We start from the raw sequence: 20372 nt of genomic DNA, 5'->3' as shown, positions 1-20372 counted from the left end.
CGTCACCTCGCGGCCGCGTCCCCACCGAGGCTCCCATCGTCCAGCATCAAAAAGCTCCACAGCGGCGCATCGTGGTGGCTGCCGAGCTGCCCCTTGAGCCAGCACACCGGCTTGCCGCTCGCCACCTTGCCGCTGCGGCCCCAGCCCGCGCCGAGGCAGCCCTCCTGCATGGCGCACAGCTCAAGACACTCTTTGAGGGTGGAGGCGGGGGCGTTGTAGAGCTCTTGGGTGCCGTTTCTGGAGTGGTAGTCTGCGTGACGCAAGAGGCCCAGGTGTTAGCCGCTAGGGACTGGAGGCGCACAGAGCTGGGTTCAAGATCCCCCCCCCCCCCCACAAAAGGTGGACGACGTACCGCGGCCGCACATCAAAAGGAATTTCTTTTGCGAATTCTGTGGCGCGAGGTAGAGCGTGCGGTCGTTTCCGGGGCACGACATGGAGGCGGAGGGGTTGGCCGTGGCGACGGGCGTGGGAACGGCGCGTGTTGATGTCGGGGTCGGCGAGGATGGGCTGCGAGGGGTGGTTAATACATCGTCGACACCTCCCTGGAACGAGACAACAAAACGGCCAAAGCCCAAGGAAGCCTCGCGGACAGGTAGAAACCACGACGGCCTCTGCCCGCCTCGCGTCCGGTCCGGTCCGGTCCGGTCCGAGCCTTGGTTCTTTTCCTTCTTCCCCCCTTGAACACCTGAACGACGGCAAAAGAAACAAACAAACTCACCTCCCCGACAAGCCCACGCCGACCCCAACCCCCACAGACACGCCCACGACCACCACAAACGCCACCGCCGCCGCCGCAAACCAGAAAGCAAACCTCTTCACCCCGCAAACCCGTTTCTCCTCCTTCTCCCCGGGCTTCCAAGGCCTCTTCTTCCCAGGCTTCCCGGTCCAACCCCCGTCGCTGCCCCCCTCCACCAGCGGGCGCGAGTCAAACGGGCTGGAGGGATCGCAGTAGCTGTGCAGGTTGGTCTGCGACGCGCCGGCCCAGGTCCCGTCCCAGGAGGGGCTGCCGTGGGTATGGTGGCGGTGCTGGTGGTGGTCGTGGTGGTGGTAGAACTTTTGGGAAGGGTGTTGCTGGAGGAGAAAGGATGGCGGGTCGTGATACTGAAGCTGCTGAAGCTGCTGTTGTTGGTAGTGGTAGTGGTGGAAGCTCTCCCACGTTTTGAGACCTCCTCCGAGGGCTGGATCGACAGGCGGCAAGGGCGTGGTAGGGACGGAGGGGATCAGGCCGGCCGAGGAAGATTGGCTGTAAAGGGAGGAGGGGGTGGATGTGCCGATGTGTCTCGTCGCGGCGGCGGTGGATGTGGACGTGGCTGCGGTGCTGACCTCGGGGGTTGGGTTGGCGGTTAGCTCCTCAAAGGTTGGCCTCACAGGCGCCAGCTCCATATCGCGGCCGTGGAAGAGCCGGCTGATGTGTCGCGTGGCAAAGGGGCCGCGCAGGGAGCGAGGGAAGCGGGACTCGGCGACGAGGTGCTGGTGGAGGGCCCCCCGTTCGTCCATCGTAGCCGCGGGGATGGCTTTCTTCGCTTCGTCGTGTGCTCAAGTCGCCGGCGTACAGGGCATGGCGGTGACGCTCGAGCTTCCACCAGGGTATCGTGTCCCTCGCGGCGTTGCTTTTGATCCTGGATATCGGTCGGACCCTTCGATGGCGCCTGTGTCACGTCACGCTCTTGATACGCTGCGAGCGGGGACGAGGAAAACAAGAGGAGGGAGAAGCCCTGGGACAGGCCGAAGCGACATGCACAGCAAAGCCCTGGGCAGAGCAACATGTCACAGAAACCGGGCTCGGCGATACCAGGCTACCTACCTTATGGGAAGCGTTGGATGCCTCCTTTAGGCTCGAGGGGAGTCCAGGTCGCGCATGTTCCACGAGGACGCAAGGGGGTGGGCGGTGCTCACTCAGCAACCTCCAAGCGATTGGGATGATGACGGCCGCACATCCGGGGCGCATGATGTCGGTCGGAACCAGTCAAAAAGGCAAAAAAGACTCGGTGCCAGCAGCACGCCTTTGGCCGCTTAAGCGCCTTTGGAGTGCTGACGAGCATGGCCATTGGCGCTGATGCTGCCGGCGGACCCGAATGCAAAGACGGCGGCGATGATGGATCAGCCAACGTGCAGGATTGGCGTTGACAGGGGCACGTACGCAAGAACGGAATCATTTCAACCGTGTCGAAATTAGACGTGCTTGTCTTTTATGAGGTAAGGAGTCAACATCATGAACGCCGTTTCAACCTCAACATGGCGGCGGAGGTTGGCCCAAGGCGGTTCCATGTTTGTTGTCCCTATCAAAATCCCCCCCCCTCCCTCAGCCCCTGAGCTCTAATACATCCCCAACAAGCTCCCTCCCAGCTCAACACCCTGCACAAGGCCGCATGTCGACCACCTCCATGGCCTCGTCGCAACCTTCCAGCGCCTTGTCGAGATCCTCCCCGGCCCTGAGCGCCTCGAGCACCGCCCGGGCCGCATCCGCGTTCTCAAACGCCACGCTCCACCGCGGCCGTCTCCTCAGCTGCCTGGCTTTCCGGTCGAGCTTCGCGCCGGCTCCGCCCCGCTGCTCCTCCCTCCTCTCCGCTCTCTTTATCTCCTCCCACGCCTCCCGCAGAAGCGCCCAGCGGGCCGTCACCGCCTCGACCACCTGCTTCTTCGTTTGCTTCTGCTGCTCCTCCTCCTCCTCCTCCCCGAGAGCTCCAAGCTCCCTCTTCCCCTGCAGCATCCTCGCCCGACGGATGTACTTGATCGGCCGGCGCCGCCTCTCGGCCTGCTTGACCACCCCCTTGAGGCCGTACCCGACCGGCCCGACCACGGCGGCGAGGTTCTTGAGCACGAACCCCGTCAGCCCCATGCCGACGCCCGAGACGAAGCCGCGAGCCCCCCCGTCCCGAGCGCCGCGCACGGGATGGCGCACCACGCCGGTCCAGCCGTCGTAGACGCCGTACGCCAGCTCCCGGCGGGCGGCGCGGAGCCCGGACCGGATGCCCGTGACCCGCGTGGGCCGGCGCACCGTCTCGTCGCCGTAGAGCCGGGGCGCGTTGTGGAAGCCCTGGGCGAGGGCGAGGATCAGGTCCGCCGGCGTTCGGGCCAGGGCGGTGGCGGACTGGACGGCGCCGCGGCCGACCTGGTGGATGACCTCCTCGGCCGGGCTGCGGGTGGCGGTAGAGGAGGAGGAGGAGGACGACGACGAGGAGGAGCGCCGGTCGATGGCGTGCACCGTTGACGTTTCGACCTGCGGGGCCTCTTCGTCGGCGGCGGAGGAGGTGCCGTTTTCCTGGGCACCCGAGCCTCCTCCTTCTTCGTCGGGGCGGCCATGCTTCTGTTTCTTCTTTTCCGCCTCCTCCTTTTCCCGCCTCCTCTTTTTCTTGACGTTCTTGCCCACCCGATACGGCACGCCGCCGACGCCCCGGAAGATGCCTCCGACCGACGTCGCCAGCGACCCGGCCGCCCCCGTGAGCGGCTCTCCCGGGCCTTCAAAGTCGTTCCACTCGCAGTGCCTCAGCAGCTGCAGCTTCTTCCACGACACAAGGCCCCTCGCCACGAGCACCTCCGCCGCCAGGGCGCTCAGCTTCGCTCCCGTGGCCCGCACCCTCCACGCCGCCGCCCGCTCCGGCAGGAGGGCGCACCGCATCGACCGGGACCCGCTCAGCGCCAGCCCCTTGTGAAACGCGCGGCACGCGTTCTCGGCCCCGTCCCCCTCCCTCTCGATGTCCCTCGCGATCCGCTCCGCGGCCGCGCGCGCCTTCTCCGTCAGGCAGTACCTGATCCCCTCGGCCAGCCGCTCCGCCGTCAGGTGCTTGTGCGGCACCGGCTCCGGCCCCGCTCCCGCGCGCCCGATCATGGCGCCCCAGAAATGCTGGTCCCCGAAGAAGGGCACCACCATGGTCGGCTTGCCGCACCGGAGCGCCATGGCCGTGGTGCCCGCGCCGCCGTGGATCACGCACGCGCGCACGCGCGGGAAGAGCCAGTCGTGCGGGGCGCTGTCGAGAAGGAAGACGTTGTCCGGGACCCGGCCGTTCCCGTCGCCGCCCCCGCCGAGGCCGCCCCAGCCTTTGCTCACCAGGGCGCGCACGCCGACGCGGGCGACCGCCTCGAAGATCATGTCGGTGAACCGGTCCGGGTCGTCGACCACGATGGAGCCGAAGCCGATGTAGATGGGCGGCTCGTCGTCGGGGCAGCCCTCCAGGAACCGGGCGAGGGCTTCGGGGGGCTCGTACGACGCGGCCTGGTCGAGGAAGACGAACCCCGCCACCTCGACCTCGTCGCCCCAGTCGTCCGGCTTGGGCATCAGGCCCGGGCTGATCATGTACGTGAACGGCACGTGCAGGCGGTACGTCGCGCCCGGCGCCCAGAGCGTCGACACGGGATCGAGCCCCAGCGTGCGCGTCCGGAACTCGTTGACCAGGTCGCCCAGCCCCTGCCAGACCATCATGTCCACCAGCGGGTACGAGATCCAGTTGGTGTGCCCCGGGTCCGCGTTGGACCTTTTCACGTTGGCCAGCGGGTGCGGGAACGCCCGCGTCGGCGTGTAGGGGAACGTGAACATGAGGTGCAGCGGGACGCCGAGGGCCTCGGCGCAGTGCACGTGGGCGAAGCTGGGCGGGTTGGCGATGATGGCGTCGGCGACGAACGGGTCGCGGCGGCCCGGGAGGCGCGCGTTGCCGGCGCCGGCCTCGTCGGCCTCGTCGGCCTCGTCGTCGGCGGCGTTGATGCACGCCCGCCAGAAGCCGCGAAACATGTCGGCCATGGCGCGGCGGCGGCGGCCCACGTCGCCCGCGCGCACCGACTCGACCGTCGGTATCATGCCCGGGTTCTTGACCATGAAGGCCATGAGCTCGGACGGGTCGCCGCCGACCGAGAAGAACTCGACGCCCGGCCCGCACTCGGCGGCGACGAAGTCCCGGAACGCCGGGTGCGTCGCGATCCGCACGCGGTGGCGGTGCTTGGCGTGCAGGAGCTGCGCGAGCCGCACGAAGGGCTGGACGTCGCCGCGGGAGCCGATGACCATGATGACGATGTTGAGGCGGGGCGCGGCGGGCGCGGCGGCGCCGGCAGCGGGAGCGGTAGCGGCAGCGGCAGCCGTAGCACGTCTGCCGGGTGCCGTGTGCGAGGGAGGATGCTCTGCCGTCGATGCCCTGTCGTCTGCCTCTCCTGCCTCGGGCCGAGCGGCCTCGTCAAAGTCTCCGGCCAGCCCCGGAGCCACCCTTCTCACGGCGGTGCCGATGGCTTTGACGAGGTATCCCTTGGTGCTCGTGTCGCGGAGCGAGATGGACAGGCGGCCGTCGCGTTTGGAGACCTTGCCCTTGGTGCGGTAGTGCTCGTTGGAGAGGCGGAAGCGGCGGTAGCGGTCATCATCATCATCGTCGTCGTCGTTATCGTTGCTGCCGTTGTCGTGATCATGAGCATGAGCTGCACCGCCTGCATGTTTCTTTTCCCCCTTGTTCTTCACGTTGGCCGCTTCTCCTTTGCGCCGGAAAGTTCGGTTGCGTCTCCTCCTGCTCAGGGGCTCCGACTCCAGCTCTGGCTCGGAATCGGACGACGATGACGACGATGACGACCAGCACGCCTCCTCACGGCGGGCGTCCCGGCCGGCCCAATCAACCTCGGACACGCCAGCCCCCGCCCGTTGCACCCCGCGCTTCACATCGTCAGGCTCGCTGGGGGAGAGCATCCCCGGCCGATCCGCGGCTTGCGCCTCCGGACCCCTAGGCAGCGGAGGAGCTTTGCTTTGCGGCGGAATGTAGGCCGGGTAGACGACGTTGCCGTCGACGTCGCGGACGACCGTGACGCGGCGGCCGTTGTGGGTGGCCGTCTCGGCGCGGATGGGATCTCCAGGTCCACGGAAGACTGTTGGCCCGGGGGATGCGGGTGGCGGCGTGGCCTCAGGATGTGGGTCGGTTGACATCTTGGACGGATGCTCTGAGAAGTAGAGGGGTGGAGGGTTGAGGGTAGGCTGGTAGCGAAGGGTAAGGTCGAGGAGAGATCGAAATAGGTGGGTAGGTAGGCCGTGATGATCTCCGTAGCGTTTTGTTGTTGATTAAGCTCAGGTACCTAACCTAGGTAGGTAGGTAGGTAGGTAGGTAGGTAGGTAGGTAGGTAGGTAGGTAGGTAGGTAGGTAGGTAGGTAGGTAGGTAGGTAGGTAGGTAGGTAGGTAGGTAGGTAGGTAGGCAGGTAGGTAGTAGGTAGGTAGGTAGGTAGGCAGGTAGGTAGGCAGGTAGGTAAGTAGGCAGGTAATGTACCTAGACACACTCCAGCAGGAGGAAATGCTTCCTCCTGTTCCTGCGTTGGAGCCGGTCAAGAACAGTCGGATATAAACAAAAGAACAAGAAAACAACGTTGGACAGATGTTGGGGTGTTTTCTCTGTCGATTGCGTCTGCTTTTGTCGTATTATCCACCGGCTAGTCCTGCCTCTTCTCACAAAAACAAAGAGAAGCTCAAACGACAGTCCAAGATGATATGCTCACCTCGGGAATATGTCATCAACGGCATGAAATTGACCATGAGATGGATCTGAAAGCCTGTCGTCCTCTAGTAGTAGGTCTATGACATCATCCCGACAGGGGCCAAGAGCAGGGACAAGAACTCCAACAGGGGACTCCCCTGATGCATCCCTACCACCCTCGCTGTCGAAGTGGAGACTTGCAGCCGTTGCCAAGACATTTGTTTGTTGCTTGTCTTGTTTTTGTTGCCCAACCAGGAAGCCATGGGTATCGTAGATGGTGTACTGTGTACTAGTACTGTAGTACTACACTAAGTACTACGTACATGTACACAATATAGTACACAGGACATGGTGTAGTGGACCTATCATGCTATATTGTGTACTCAGTACTAGACCTTACTCTCTGTGGTACTGTGCTACACATGATTCCTGTCTTACATGGCGTATTGTTTTTTTTTTTTTTCTTTTCCATCCCCCATTCCATACCGGAAGACTGCGTCCCGAGTCCGCATCCCAAGGCCCCAAAGGTACCGTTTTCTGCCCTGTTGGCCCTCCTAGCCCTCCCCGCCATCCCGGTATCTTTTTCTTTCTTGTGTTCTTTGTTTTTACCTTGCTACGCCTCCCCGCCTATCGGGAACGCGCCCAAGGCCTCTAACCTCCCGATCCGTTCCTTCAGCACCGCAATATCCCCGCCGCGAAGGGCCAGCCCTGGCTGTCCGGCGGCCTGCTCCGCTGCGCCCTTGTCGCTCTCCGGCTCCGGTCCGCTCTGTCCAACACGCTTAACCGCCTCGGAAAGGGGTTCGAACCACCTCTCCCGCACCGCAGCCTCCATGTTGGCCGGGACCACATGCTTCCAGGGGCTCTCTTTCTTCTCCGTGCCCGTCGTCGTCGCAGGGGCCGAGGATCCCCACAAAAGCAGGGCAAAGTTCACCGCCTGCAGCAGGAACGGCATGTCAGCAGCGAGGTGTTCGGAAAGCTCGTCCGGGCTGAGGTCGACAAGGTTCGCGAGGGGCGGGAAGATGAAGTACTGCAGCGTTTCGAGGGCGAGCGGGGTCGCAAAGAGGTTGCCTTGGGGCTGCTTCCCCTTGTCGGCCTTGGACGCCGCCATGATCTCCTCGGACAGCCACGCGACCGCGCGGGCCTTGAGCGTGGAAAACATGCAGTTCTCGAGCAGGTCCTCGAGGATGCGGAGGCGGTCGTCGTCCTCCGGGTCGGCATGCAGGACGGCCGCCGCCAGGGCGCACGCGGCGTCGCGGACGCGCAGGGACGGGTGGTACAGCGCAACGAGGGTGGCGAGGTGGGTGTATCGCATAAAGTCCGAGGTGGGGTCCTCGGGAGAGCCGGTCGGGTTGGCCAGCGGGGAGGTCGGGTCGGTCGACACGCGGCCGGCGCTGTGCAGCCACAGGCCCAGGGCCACCAGGGCTTCGACGGTGCCGGCGCGGCGCTGGATGACGGCGTGCGCGTCGTCCTGCAGGAACTTGTCGAGCATGGCAAAGTGCTCGGGGAAGATGTGCATCTCCGGGTCGGGCCGCGTCGCGCCGGCGTCGAAGACGGCCGCCGAAAAGACCCAGTAGGCCACCAGGCACACGCAGCCGCCCGTCGATAGCGGGATGCTCTCCGGGCCGGAGAGGTCGGGGTTCTCGAGCGGGTCGCTGTGCATCGGGCCGTCGCAGATGCGCTGGACAAAGGCCTTGGAGCACGAAGCGAGGCCGAGATCGCTGACGAGGGCCTGCAAAACCGCTGGTTAGACACGCCTTTCTGGCGGGGCAACGTTCAGTCAAAGCACGAGGCTCACCTCCAACCTCCCGACGATCGAATCCCTCGCCTGGAGCTCTTGCTCCTCGCGAAACGCCGCCAGCAGCGTCCGCCTTCCCGGCACGACCCTGCCCGGGTGGTAGAACTCGAGCAGGCGCGGCGCCCAGGCGAGCTCGTTGGCATTGACGTAGACCTCGAGGATGCACGTGACGAAGCTCAGCAGCAGGCGCTGCTGCACCGCGTTCTCGAGCGGGTCCTCGCTGAGGCCGTCCGGGCCTTCGCCGTCGGGACCGGCCGGGCGATCCGGAACGTCGGCCTCGGGATCCGGAGCGTTCTTCTTGGAGGACGGCGCGTCGCCGCCATCGCCGCTTGCGTCCACGTCCAGGTTGATGACGGTGACGCTCGACGAGCGAGTGGGCAGCGGCGGGCGGCGGCGGCGAGGAGGCGACAGGCTGCGCACGAGGTTGACAACGGCGGCCGTCATGTCCGGGCTCGGGCGGTACGTCCGCAGAACGGTCTGCAGGGTCTGGGCGAGGAAGCGGCTCGGATGCCGCGTGCGAATGCGCTTGTGGAGGATGGCCAGCATCCCCAGGAGCGTGATGAATTTGCGGGCAAAGGGCACGGCGTCCGCCGGGCTCTGGGCTCTCCTCGCCGACGTCTCCTTGTCCGCGCCCTCGTCGTTCTCGTCGCCTTCGGCGTGCTGCTCTTCTTGGTCTTGGTCTTCCTTGCGGCTCTCGGCAGAGCCTAGCAGCTCCAGCGCCTCCAGAACCTTGAGGATGACCTCGCGCGGGTTGCCCAGGCGTGCGACCGTCTCGAGGCACGAGTCAGATCCCGGCAGGTTGACCAGGTTGTAGACCAGGTCCCAGCCGATTTCCTGGGTCAGCTGGGCATCCTGGAGCACTTCGTGGAGGGCGGGCAGGGCCTCGGGGCAGAGGTTCGTCTCGACGATGGCGAGGTAGGTAAAGGTATCTGTGGCGGGCGGACGTGCCTCGCGGATCGCCTCGATGGCCTTGGCCGGGCCGGGTTGGGGTGGGCTGTCGGGCATGACGTCGAGGTGGTAAGGTTAGCTCGGTCCCCCGGTGTGGATCAGAAGGAATGCGGCTGGATGCAGGATGCAGACGTGGCCCGGATGGAAAAAGCAATGCTGTTGGTTCTCTGCGGAGAGATGAGAGGTCACCGGGTTGGCGGTGAGATGAGGGCGTGTGTGTGTGCGTGTGTGTGTGTGTGTGGTGACGGGGAGGACCTGAGAAGTTGGAACAAACAACTGAACCGCGCCCCGTGAACAACCTGACGGGACGGGACTGACGGGACCTGGCGGGGGTGGGGTGACATCACACAATGGACCCCTCCGGACCCCTCTGGGCCCCGCACTCCACTATGACCTCCCCGTTTAGCGGTACGGTACGGTACGCGATCAGGGAGGGCTCTAGCGGCCCGGGATCAGTCAGGTATGTATCGTACGTACGATACCCATGAGGTGGACAGGACTCGAGGGCACGACTTTGTTGGTAAATATTAGAACCTAGATAGAGAGAGAGTCCTTACGCAATCCCTAAAGGAGAGGGCATCATGATGCATTCATCGAAATGGTAGGCGACGGAGACTTGGCAGGATCTTGTACCAACTCCGATCAAGGATCGCCTGTAGTTACTTACATTCATATTCATATATTACAAAAAAAACAAAACAAAAAAAAAAGGTTCGTGGGTGTTGAGACAAAGCACATCCAAGAAACCAGAGGTCCCTCTCCCTTTCAAGCATCACGACCCAAGGTACTTTTCCAAATTCCTCTTCAGAATCTCCCGCACCTTTTCATAGCCCAGCGGTCCATCAGGCACCTCCACCCTCTTGACCGTCCCCTGCCTCCTCCCCTTCCCCGGCTCCGCCGCCGTTCCCTTCTCCGTCTCCCTCCTTTTCGCCATCGCCTCCTCCTGCTCCTGGCGCTTTCTCTCTCGCTCCCGCCGCCACCGCCAGCTCCAGTGACCCCACGGAGACTCGACCAGCTTCGCCATCTCCTTCATGTCCTCGTCCTCCTCCCCGACCATCGGCACCCCCCAGTCCAGCGCCCGTCGCGCATACCGCATCGCGTCCCAGGCCGACCCCGCGGCGTTGTGCGCCAGCGCCGCCAGGACGTACCCTTCGTGCACGAGGCACCACAGCCGCTCCAGCTCGTACAGCGCGACGAGCAGCTCCGCCATGGCGAGGTCGTCGCGCTCGCTCCTCTCGGCCCGCGAGCCGGACCACTCGCTCAGCTCGCCGTGCAGCCAGCCGATCGCCTCGACGCGCTCGTCCGACTCGCGCGCGAGGCGGCCCCGGAGCGAGCACGCCTGGCACGCGCAGTCGAAGCCCCACGTTTCGCGCATCCGGGCGGCCCGCTTGGCGCGGGTCTGGAGCGGGTTGAGGTACGACACCGAGATCTCCTCGCCCGGGTAGATGTCGCGCGCGGCGTGGATGGCCTGCGCGAGGGTCGACGGGCCGAGGAACAGGTACTCGGCGTTGGGCCGGCAGTCGTGGTTGATGCGCGCGATGTCGGGGAACAGGGTGAAAAAGCTGTAGTGCCGCTCCGGATCGGCGTCGGAGAGGGGGTCGATGTCGAACGAGTTGATGGCCATGATGCGCTCGACGAGCTCGGGCTGGGGCAGGGTGGAGGCGGCCGCCGGGTCGTGGGCCGAGAGGTTGAGGACGAGGCTGCGGTGAGCGACGGGTAGCTGAGAGGCCGCCGCGGCCTGGAGGGCGGCGTATTGGTCTTTGGTGAGCTCGTTGAACGCGCGGTAGTCGGTCATGACGGAGGCCGTGTTCGCCATGATGAGCGACCCGCGAGGGATGAAGGTCGTAGCCACGACGCCCATGCCTTTGCCAGGCACCTCGCGTATTTCGTAGAGCTTCGTCCTCGGAGCGGCGGCCTCGGGAGTCCCTGGCAGAGGCGGATTGAGGACCCTTGTGTTGGCAGGGTCCGTAAAGGCCGGGATCGAGGCGAGATACCGGGCCCGCTCCGGCGTCGTCACGACCGAGATGCCCCGCCCGCCAGCGAAGCTGATGTCGGTGAAGACACAGATGGGCTGCTCTGAGCCGGGGTTCCGAAGGCATGGCTCTCTATGCGTCCAGGCGTCCAGTCCTCGGTCGCCGCAGCCTCCGTTCTCGCACTGAAACGCTCGTCAGCGCGGCCCCAGGTGGGCAAAGGGGTTCGAGAATGGGCTCACCACCGCTGGGCAAACTGGCCATGCGACGGCCGTAGGCGCATCCCCAAGATCGCACGCCGAAGCGTGATGCGGCTCGCAGCAGGCCAGGAGCGGCCAGGACAGCAAGAGAGAGGACCGGAGTGAAGCCCTCATTGTAAAAGTTGAAACGCTGCAACAGACGGGAGTCGGATTCGCGTCCTCCGTTTACCTCGCAATCAGCAAACTCGCTGTGCGAGCCGATGTCGACCCCTTCGTCTGGTCTCACCTAACCAAGCATCGACAAAGATGGCAAAAATAAACTCGACGAGCTCAATGGGCCCCAAGCCTAGGTAAGGTAGATATCCAAGACGCAAGTGTACTTGTAGCCAACCAAGTCCCCAATGCACAGTGAGTTGTGTCTTCACTTGGTGCCCTCTCGCCTAACGTTGCCCCAAGGGGTGCTGCGACAAGACAATATTTCCCCATAAACCCAGAGATCCTTCGGCCGTGGCGCTGCTTATGTTGCAGCGCGCCAGCCATGCGGAGTCAGGTTGGTCCTGGAGCTTGGCCAGGGGGGGGCACTGTTGTTTCAACTCTTGAGACGAAGCAACCAAAACCCTGTCTAATCTCTGCTCCAAGGCTAAATAAAGAGCGTTCGATGGTAGAAAAACACCTTCTTTCCCGTTTTCAGCTAACATCGCCCCTGTTGTTCGGCTCCGGGTTTCGAACCGCCGTGTCGGGGTCGGAGCTCACCAAGGGCCGCGGCATCGAAGTCCCGGCTCGTTCCGATCCACCAGCCTTACTGCCTGGTAGTTACAGTATGTACTCCTGGCTGCGGCTATGGTTTGCACGCGGCCGCTTGCTGAGGTAACAGCCAAGAAGTCTAACATGATGAAAGCGTGACATGTCGAGGACCCGAACACAGAGACCCAAGGTGAAGTCGGCAAAATTACCCGAGTTAGGTAGTTATTCAAACTCCATGTACATGCGATGAGAGTACCAGGTTCGTTGCTCTAGTGCGCGAAGAATGACCCTCCCGTACCCAAAGATACACACCGGAAACCAACAACGCCATTCCAGAAAACCGCCAATGTTGCCACATACTGTCTAAAGTACAATCCAGATTTTATTTGCAAAGAAAACAAACAGCCAAACATCCCGATCCCAAGAGATCCAAAAAGAAAAAGGTCGTTAGTCATGACTCATAACATCATAAGCCAGTGCCTTCCTCCCAATTGCCTCGTATCGTAGACGAGGCTGCACCATTCCCAAAGCCAATTTATGGCTCCGAGCATCTGTGTTCTGTTTTCCACCTCTCCTTCTATGGTTTTTCTTTTCTTTTGCTTTTCCTTCCTGAGGTCTCGTGGACGACATGCCCGTTGGACACAGGCGGCACGGACAAGGAAACCCCCTTCTCGACGTTTACACGGACAAGCAATCGCCCCCCCCATCAACGCGTACACGGACAAGGAAAGGCCTCATCAACGTGTGCGCGGACAGGGAAGACCCTCATCGACGTGTGCCCGGACAAGGGAAACCGCCTCATCTACATGCCTCGCCTTGCGTCGAAAGGCAGGTCAGGTCATCCAGCGTGACCTCCACGGCCTGTCGGTGCGTGAACCGGCAGGAGGAGCGCCGTGCCCGGGCGCGGCCATGGCGGCGAGCGTCGGGAGCCACGGGGCCTCCTGGACAAGCCCTGGAAACGCAGAGAGAATCCGCGCTTGCAGGCTCTTGTCCTTCACGACCTCCACGAGCGGCGCTGGGATCCCTGGACAAGGCCGTGCGAGATCTTGCCCATGGCGTTGAGGTGCTCCTGGGCGTCCCGGATGTACTGGAGGCTCTGGGGGTCGTCGGGCTGGCCGAAGCTCTGAATGTAGGTCTGGAGCGCCCTCTGGTGCTCGTACCACTGGTCGATCTCCGGGTTGGAGACGACCTCCGGCTGCTTGGGAGCGCTCGACTCCGAGGAAGCCTTGCTCGAAGACTTGCGAGAGCTGATCTTCTCCTGGCCCGACGGCTTGTCCTGGGTGTCGCTCTTCCTCTTGCGACCCCGGGTCGAGGTGGCCGCTCCCGAGGCCGGCGGAGACGACGGCTGGGCGGCGCCGTTGTCGTTGTGCACGCGCCGCATGTGGTCCCTCAGGTTCCACTGCCGCGGGAAGCCATGGCCCGGGATGGAACGCTCGCAGCCTTCGTAGGTGCACCTGTAAGGCTTCTCGCCGTGGCCGTGCATGGCGTGAGCCTCGCGCTCGTGCCGGAGGAGGCAGGCTGTCGACGAGAACCGGGCGTTCTCGCAGCCGTCCACCTTGCAGCGGTAGGGCTTGAGGTGGGAGTCGACAAACTTGCTGCGGAGAAGGTCAGCCAACCGCCGGGGCGGCTCGGAACTCGGGCTAACTTACTCATAGTTGCACTTGAGCTTCTCGGGCTTGTGGTTGCAGTTGGCCTGGCCCTCCCACGGGCAGTGGAAAAGGCCGTCGGCCTGCGGGAACGCGTTCTTGTAGAGAGGGTGGTCCCTGGCCGACTCGCCTTCGCCGCTCGGGCGGCGAGAGTTGAAGGCGGCATGGGGCAGCGCGAAGGTGTCGTCACCCATGCTGCCCACCATGTCCGAGGTCATGAACTGGGAGCCATCCAGCTTCCGGGTCATCCTGGTTCGCAGAAGTGTGAGAAGAAGGTCAAAGAGTCAAAAGGCGGCGTAGCTACAACGTACCTAGGCGACTGGCTGGGAAGCGAGGGCGAGCTCTGGCTCCCTCCCGGGGAGGTAGCAGAGGGCGGAGCCGACCACATGTCGTCCGCGCCATCCTGAAGACCGGGCGAAGAGAGGCGGGATTCCACGGGGCTCAGCGAGCCCCAGGTGTGCGGCGAAGCGGCCATCATGCCGGCGTCGAAGATCTGGGGGTTGACGTGTTGGCTCATGGCGTCAAGCACGCCGGGATAGGGCAATCCGTCCGGGTATCCCACGAGCCCCGAGTAAAAGGCAGCGCCGTTCACTTGGGGCGAGACAGACAGGGTATCCAGGTCCTGAGAAAGATACTGCTGCACGTCCATGGCGCGGCCCTGGCTGAAGGCAGACGTCTGAGCCATCGTCGTCTGAACCTTGGGCCGGGGCTTCTTGACTGACTGGGCCGAAACCTTGGAGCTCCGGTTCCGGTGGCTGCTGACGGTAGAGCTGTGCGAGGTACCTCTCCGCATCGGCTCCGCCTTCAGAGCCTTGCTCTCGGCGACGGTCCACCGGGCCTGAAAGTCATCCACGGCGTCCAAATCCGTCTTGGGGCTGCTTTGGCCAAAGGGAAGAACAAAGTCCTCGGTGTCTCCGGGGTAATACTCCGAGGCATCAAGGTCATGGAAGTTCTGTGATCCTTCAACCGTCGTATCCCAGGACGAACCGGTCAGGTCCGCTGGTGCTGTTTGACAATAGGAAAACATCCCGGGGGCATTGGATGCAAGCATGTTGGTGGTCTGGGCAAAGCTGTACTCGCTGGGGAAGAGTTAGTGTCCTGTTTATCCACATCTCTGGTAATCTTGTCAAGCGACGAAAAAAAAAAGGAAACGGCATCAGATGGCACAACTTTGTTCCTGTGGGCGGCATGTTAGTTGAAGCATGGAGGGCGTCACAGGAGGGATTGTCACAAACCAGCTGAGCAGGCAGAGTTTCCGAGTGGTCATCCAGTAGAGAATATTTGAAAAAATCCGGGAGAAAAAGCAGAACATCCAGGGCAATCTAGGGCGCAAGAAAAAATCCAGGGAAATCCAGAAAGGGCAGTAGTAGTTCTGGTCGACATGACCGTCGGGCCTTACAACAGGCGCCTGAGACAGTCGACCAGCCGTGTCCTGTGGTCCACGTGTGGTTTTGGACAGCGTCCAGAAGATGCGTCAATAGCATTTGCAAAAAAAAAAAAAAAAATCCAGGGCAAGTTCCAGGGCCTCCGAGGTTGTTGATCCACAATATCCCAGGGGAAAGGTCCGAGGGGTCCAAGGGCGTTCAGATATCCAGGGGACAAAAATGTTGGGTCGTCCAGAGTATGCTCCTGAGGTCGAAATGATGGGAGATGCAGGAAAAACCCAGGATCGTTTGTATGCAGACATCCTCCAGGAAGGGCGAATTGGAAAGAGAATCCAGGGCCAGAGGTTGAAATCCAGGCTTTCCAAGGCTATCCAGCGAGGTTGACGGGGTTGGGAGCGTGAAGGTGGCATCCAGGGCTAAGATCGAGAGGTCGTCGACTGTCGAGTAACATAGTCCGCAACGAGGATGGGCGATACTTACTCTTTCAGCTCCGAAGAGCCTAGGTGATGACAACAATGTATCATCGACCGCCGTCTGGGCCGGGGGAGCCCGTCAGGTTGATCGTGTTCCACAACCACGACTCGGACGAGTCGGGTTCACCAGGTCATGTTCGTAGTAGGATCCAGCGGTTGCGAGCAGTCCAGGGGAAAGTCTCCAGGGCGAAAGTTCTCCAGGGAAATCCAGGGTAGGCCAGAATCCAGAATCCAGGAAAGATCCAGGGGAAAAATCCAGGGAGATAGACAGTCCAGGCAATTGATCCTCGGGCGCTCCAGGTGATTCTCCAGGGACGAGTGTTGTCGGCTCTCCAGGGGTGTTCGGTTCCTCACTGAGGTGTCCAGGAAAACAAGAGAGAAAATACCAAAAAACAAAACAGAAAAAAAGGTACATGATTTGAACGCAACAGGACTAAAACGAAAAAAAAACACAAGGACCTCCCAGGCGACAAATGAAAACAGTGCAAAATACCTCGCGGGGGTGTGGACTTCGTCGGTGTATCCAGGCATGGTTCCGGATGGAAAATGAGCAAACTCAAGTGCTCAAGATGTGTTGACACAACGGGGGCTCCCGTGTGTCCCGATCCCTATGGCAGGGGAAGAGTGGAAAATCCAGGGGTTGGGTTGATGATGAGAATGCCGTCCAATAGACACCGGGTCTGAACAGCTTTGCTCTTCTCCTCTGGTGGAGTGTATGAACTCTGGAGACCTGAGGAAGAGGGAGGAAAGCGGGAGCAGATCGGCGGGAGGGAGAGAGGAAGGAATTGGCGTATAAGAGAGCCGGGCAAGGCCAAGAGGAAAGCGTGACGGCAGGGGGGGGGGAGCCGGCAAGGAGCAAGCGAAGAGCGATGAGTGGTTTTTTTCCCGAGGATTGGGCAGGAATGCTGCGGGTCGTTGGGCTCTAGCTCGAGAGAGAAGAGGAAAGGGGCAGCCAGTCGGGGGAGGAAGAAGGGGGAGTTCGGTTTTTAATCCTGGCGAGATTTTGCTGCTCTTTGCCTTGCGTCTCTTCGTCTGTGCCCGTTCCCGCGATATTGCGCAGCCCCGCTTCATTCTCGCTCCTGCCCACCATCATCTCCTTACCGTGCCGTCATCCCCTCTCTGCGGCTTGACGTTTTCCTGCATCCTTCTGCACGCTGCTGCACTTTCGCGTCTTTGCCTCGCCAATCCGCGGCCTGGGTGACCCTCGAACTGCGCGTCGTCGGCCTGTCACAATCTGCCACTGCTGAGTTGGCACCGGCCAGCTGCGTCTCCCATAGGCCGGCCGGCCCCCCCCAGCACCACAGACCGCTATCATAGGGCGTCTGGATTTGCTGGGCCCGCGTTTCTGTTGACGCTGTGGGGTGGTCTCGGGCGGGGCGGACGACGCCCTTCCCACCTATCACGCCCGGCAGCCTCCGCTAAGCCTGCAACGCTTGCAGGGGTCGTGCAGCAGACGAGATGCCAACGCATCGCTGCAGACGAACTAGCCCACTCGCCCGGCCCATCATGAGGGGAAGGAGGGCAATTCGGCTTCCGTATTCGCCGCTCTCTCGCGATCCTGCCTCGCCATGGAAAGCACTGGGAAGGTCTGGAACGAAAAGGGCAGCGTTGCAAAGTGAACAACTCAGAGATGCCGCCGCAACGGAGGAGCAGAAAGGTGCAAAGCCCGCGAGAGCCGCCAGCTCGCGGGAACCTCACCATCGGAACCAAATCTATCAGGCCGTTCTGGAGATGCAGCTGCGTCGGAATTGTGCGGCAATGCTGCTGCTGCAAGCAGTCGGCCAGATACGCGAGCGTTGTGGGATCGAGAAAAATAAAGGCGCGACGGAATGTTATGGTCCTTGGAGGGCCCGTGGTGTTGTGGTTGGCCGGCGGCTCACGATCAGGCCACCGTCACGCGAACGCGCCAGAAGCACAGCAGAGCCGCGCCAGTCGAAGAGAGATGATGGGGAGAACCAGACGTCTTGGCCAATCGTCTTGGCCAATGTCACCGCGCTGCCCCTCCTCCTGTCGATTGCCAGCAACAAGCTGCATCAACCAATGCGGCTCAAGCCGCATGGGAATTGGCCGTCGGATGGCCACTCCCACACCACCATCACGGCGATGGGGTTGTTTGTTGTTCGGCGCTGAGCCTGCTTGTCAACAGCTTGGCGGCGAGGCTCTCAGTGGCGGATCGCCACCCACCCGTTCACCGATTCGACGAACACAGTTGAGCTTGAAATCTGACTTGTCCTGGGAGGATGACGGACGGCAAAGTCCTCACCCGCCCCCTCCGCGCGCCGTCCGTCGTCGGGATCGAGACCGTGCCGACCCCACCCAGCCGGCTCGGAGATGGTTGCTATCACGGCCAGCCTGGCGATGACCGGCTGCTTGTGTGGCAAGACTTGATTGCTTTGCTTCGCGATGACGGCTTGGCTCATGAACAAGATGTTACGTTCTGGGAAGGCCAAACCCCTCGTCCCGGCATCGAGGCGCGTGTGTGTCGGCGTTGGGGTGGGGAGGAGGGGATGAACTGGCTGCACGTGCCGATGGGGCTCCGGAATCCGATGTCGTGTTCCGCGATTGCCGCCCTCCTGCATCGGGCGTCTGTCCTATGGCAAGGGACGTCTGAACCTGCGAACGGGTTGAGTTAGTGTCGTTTCTCAACCGTCGTCCTTTCTGACCTTGATTGCATTACAAATCATCCAGATGCTCCGAGATAATCAGCAGCGGTCCTTTCACACCGGCCTGATAGACAACAGGTAACCGTGGCCTGCACGGTTCATGTCGAGTCTCAACCTTCCGGGTCATTGCCCAACACGTTCCTCGCTGCCCAGTCTCGAGTCGACACCTTGATGAGCCCCAGCTTCTCCCCCTCTCTCTCTCTCGTTCGTCGCCTCCGCAAAACACGGCATGTCGAGAGGACATAAGGAGGGGCATCTCTGCCTGAACCTCTCCCCGCGGATTGCCCAAAAAAGGCCGTCCGCTCCTCGAGACGGGGGCGTGTCTCGATCGTCGAGGGGTATCAAGGCCATTGCGGAGTTGGGCATTCTCCAAGAGAGACAAGGGTCCGTCAGAAGAGGAGACGGGCGATGGTCGCCGTAAGGTGCTGATGCAACCGACAGGAACAAGGGCGACTGAACGTTGGGTTAGCTCCGAATATCAAGAGGCAGATCATGCTCCTCATGACGCTCAACTCAGCTTCCATTGCCGCGGCATCCAGACTTGTCAGCCGTCCCACGGAAAGGTCGAAAGAACGGATCGATTCTCCCATCACCGAGTCCTGAAGGCAATAAGGTCCAGCCGTTGCCATCGCCAGAGCCAGCCGTCATTTTTCGTGCCCACATACAGACGCAACAAGAGCCTCATCCGACGTCCTACCACCAGGGTTAGAGAAGACCAGATCCTCCAAGAAACGACGGGCATACTCACAACCAACGCATCTGCCTGGCACGATGCACAATCCGGCGCGTGAAAGCGAGCTTGCCGTCTCTAACGACCACCAGGCTCGCTGCGCGACGTCAATGTCCCTGCCAGAGACCGACAGAAACCCGTTTGCTTGAGGATGGCTCCAACTTGGAGAGGAAAAGAGGATGTCGACACGTCTGGTGCTGTACCGGGAGAGTCCTGTGCGTGCCTACGTGCTAGTTAACGTCCTAGATCGGGCGCCGGCCCACGGTCGTACGGCGAAGTCCAGGTGTTGTCCATGTCCATCGCCGTTCTGGAAATGAACCTGTCCGGAGGAGAACACAGCTCGGCCTTGGGGATGCATGCCGGTCTGGCAAGCTCGGCATCACAACATGCCGACCCCGAGACGCTCGGGTCTTGGGCCCATCACACCGAGCGAGTGCAACTTACACGCACCGGGTGGTGGTGACGTCATTGTCCTAGACGCGACATCCCCTAACATCTACCTTACCAGTTCATTTTGGATTGCTCATTTGCGTTTACCATGGGCCCCAATCCGCGTGGAAGATTCCGGGTGTCTACACCATGGAGAGTCCAAACCTGGCGGCAGGTTGTAGCAGGGAGAGAGGGTGAGTGATGGTCCGACGTCCTTTTGATCCTGGCTGGAGAGAGAGAGAGAGGGAGGGAGAGAGAGAGAGAGAGATGCAGCCCGGGTCTCCAAGGGTATGTTCGTGAAACTTGTTTTTCTTTAAAAGAAAAAAAAAAGGCCTGATCAAAACAAGCCTGGATGGAAAAGAGGGGGAAAAAAGAAAAAGAGAAAAAAAAAAAGAAAAAAAGAAAACGGTGGGAGACCTGGGTGCTGAATGATGATGATGCTGTTTCAAGCGGCGGACAAGCACGTGAGCGCGGTGCACACAGCACTCGATTTGCTCAGCTGCAGGACCGTTCTCGGCCAAGCCGGGCCCAGTTCGGCATGTTGCCGTCTACCGGGCATCAAGAATTCCGGTTCTGGAAGGGGGATGGAAGTGCCATCGGTGGCTTGCCGGGCCTCTTTAAGATACAAAGGTGAGACTGCCGAGGGCGGCGGGAGGCTGCAGGGATTTGACCGGCGGCGGTGGAGCTCCCCGGCCCCGGGCTGGCCCAGAAGAAGAGAAGCGCATCTGAGACAGCATGCGTGGCACCAGGAACAAGACGGCAGAGGCTTGCGGCGGGTTGGGCGCGCGCACAGCGAAGCGCGTCTCTGCCCAACGTGCGACGGTGCTCCGAATCATATCGTGCCGTCAAAGCAATCGTTCGGGACGGACGAGATGTCCTGGCACCAATAACGGCAACCGGAGTGTCTGGGCATTGGGCGCCGGCGGGAAACGTGCTCCAAGACCCTGTCGGCGCCCA

General features: G+C 61.9%; 6 protein-coding genes across 6 annotated transcripts; 1 reads left to right on the top strand and 5 right to left on the bottom strand.

The window, feature by feature from the left end:
- Positions 1-2: 2 nt before the first annotated feature.
- Positions 3-1497, bottom strand: VTJ83DRAFT_2535 (uncharacterized protein; the record flags this gene model as incomplete). Its single annotated transcript, XM_071008816.1, has 3 exons — positions 3-250; positions 353-507; positions 719-1497. 3 exons carry the CDS (start codon positions 1495-1497, stop codon positions 3-5), a joined length of 1182 nt encoding a protein of 393 aa, XP_070869075.1.
- An 850-nt stretch (positions 1498-2347) lies between these two features.
- Positions 2348-5893, bottom strand: VTJ83DRAFT_2534 (uncharacterized protein; the record flags this gene model as incomplete). Its single annotated transcript, XM_071008815.1, has 1 exon — positions 2348-5893. One exon carries the CDS (start codon positions 5891-5893, stop codon positions 2348-2350), a length of 3546 nt encoding a protein of 1181 aa, XP_070869074.1.
- Positions 5894-7045: 1152 nt separating this feature from the next.
- On the bottom strand, positions 7046-9232 carry VTJ83DRAFT_2533 (uncharacterized protein; the record flags this gene model as incomplete). Its single annotated transcript, XM_071008814.1, has 2 exons — positions 7046-8161; positions 8228-9232. The coding sequence occupies 2 exons, from the start codon at positions 9230-9232 to the stop codon at positions 7046-7048; spliced, it is 2121 nt and encodes a 706-aa protein (XP_070869073.1).
- A 715-nt stretch (positions 9233-9947) lies between these two features.
- On the bottom strand, positions 9948-11519 carry VTJ83DRAFT_2532 (uncharacterized protein; the record flags this gene model as incomplete). Its single annotated transcript, XM_071008813.1, has 2 exons — positions 9948-11330; positions 11388-11519. 2 exons carry the CDS (start codon positions 11517-11519, stop codon positions 9948-9950), a joined length of 1515 nt encoding a protein of 504 aa, XP_070869072.1.
- A 1564-nt stretch (positions 11520-13083) lies between these two features.
- VTJ83DRAFT_2531 (uncharacterized protein) lies at positions 13084-14786 on the bottom strand (the record flags this gene model as incomplete). The annotated part of the gene is made up of 3 exons (XM_071008812.1): positions 13084-13684; positions 13739-13984; positions 14047-14786. 3 exons carry the CDS (start codon positions 14784-14786, stop codon positions 13084-13086), a joined length of 1587 nt encoding a protein of 528 aa, XP_070869071.1.
- Positions 14787-18485: 3699 nt separating this feature from the next.
- On the top strand, positions 18486-19047 carry VTJ83DRAFT_2530 (uncharacterized protein; the record flags this gene model as incomplete). The annotated part of the gene is made up of 2 exons (XM_071008811.1): positions 18486-18640; positions 18705-19047. 2 exons carry the CDS (start codon positions 18486-18488, stop codon positions 19045-19047), a joined length of 498 nt encoding a protein of 165 aa, XP_070869070.1.
- Positions 19048-20372: the final 1325 nt, after the last annotated feature.

This window comes from Remersonia thermophila, chromosome 2 (assembly GCF_042764415.1).
Source record: "Remersonia thermophila strain ATCC 22073 chromosome 2, whole genome shotgun sequence".
In the NCBI taxonomy this organism is placed as follows: Eukaryota; Fungi; Ascomycota; class Sordariomycetes; order Sordariales; family Chaetomiaceae; genus Remersonia; species Remersonia thermophila.
The sequence above is the reverse complement of the archived record's forward strand: the minus strand, read 5'-3'. Positions and strand labels throughout refer to the sequence as shown.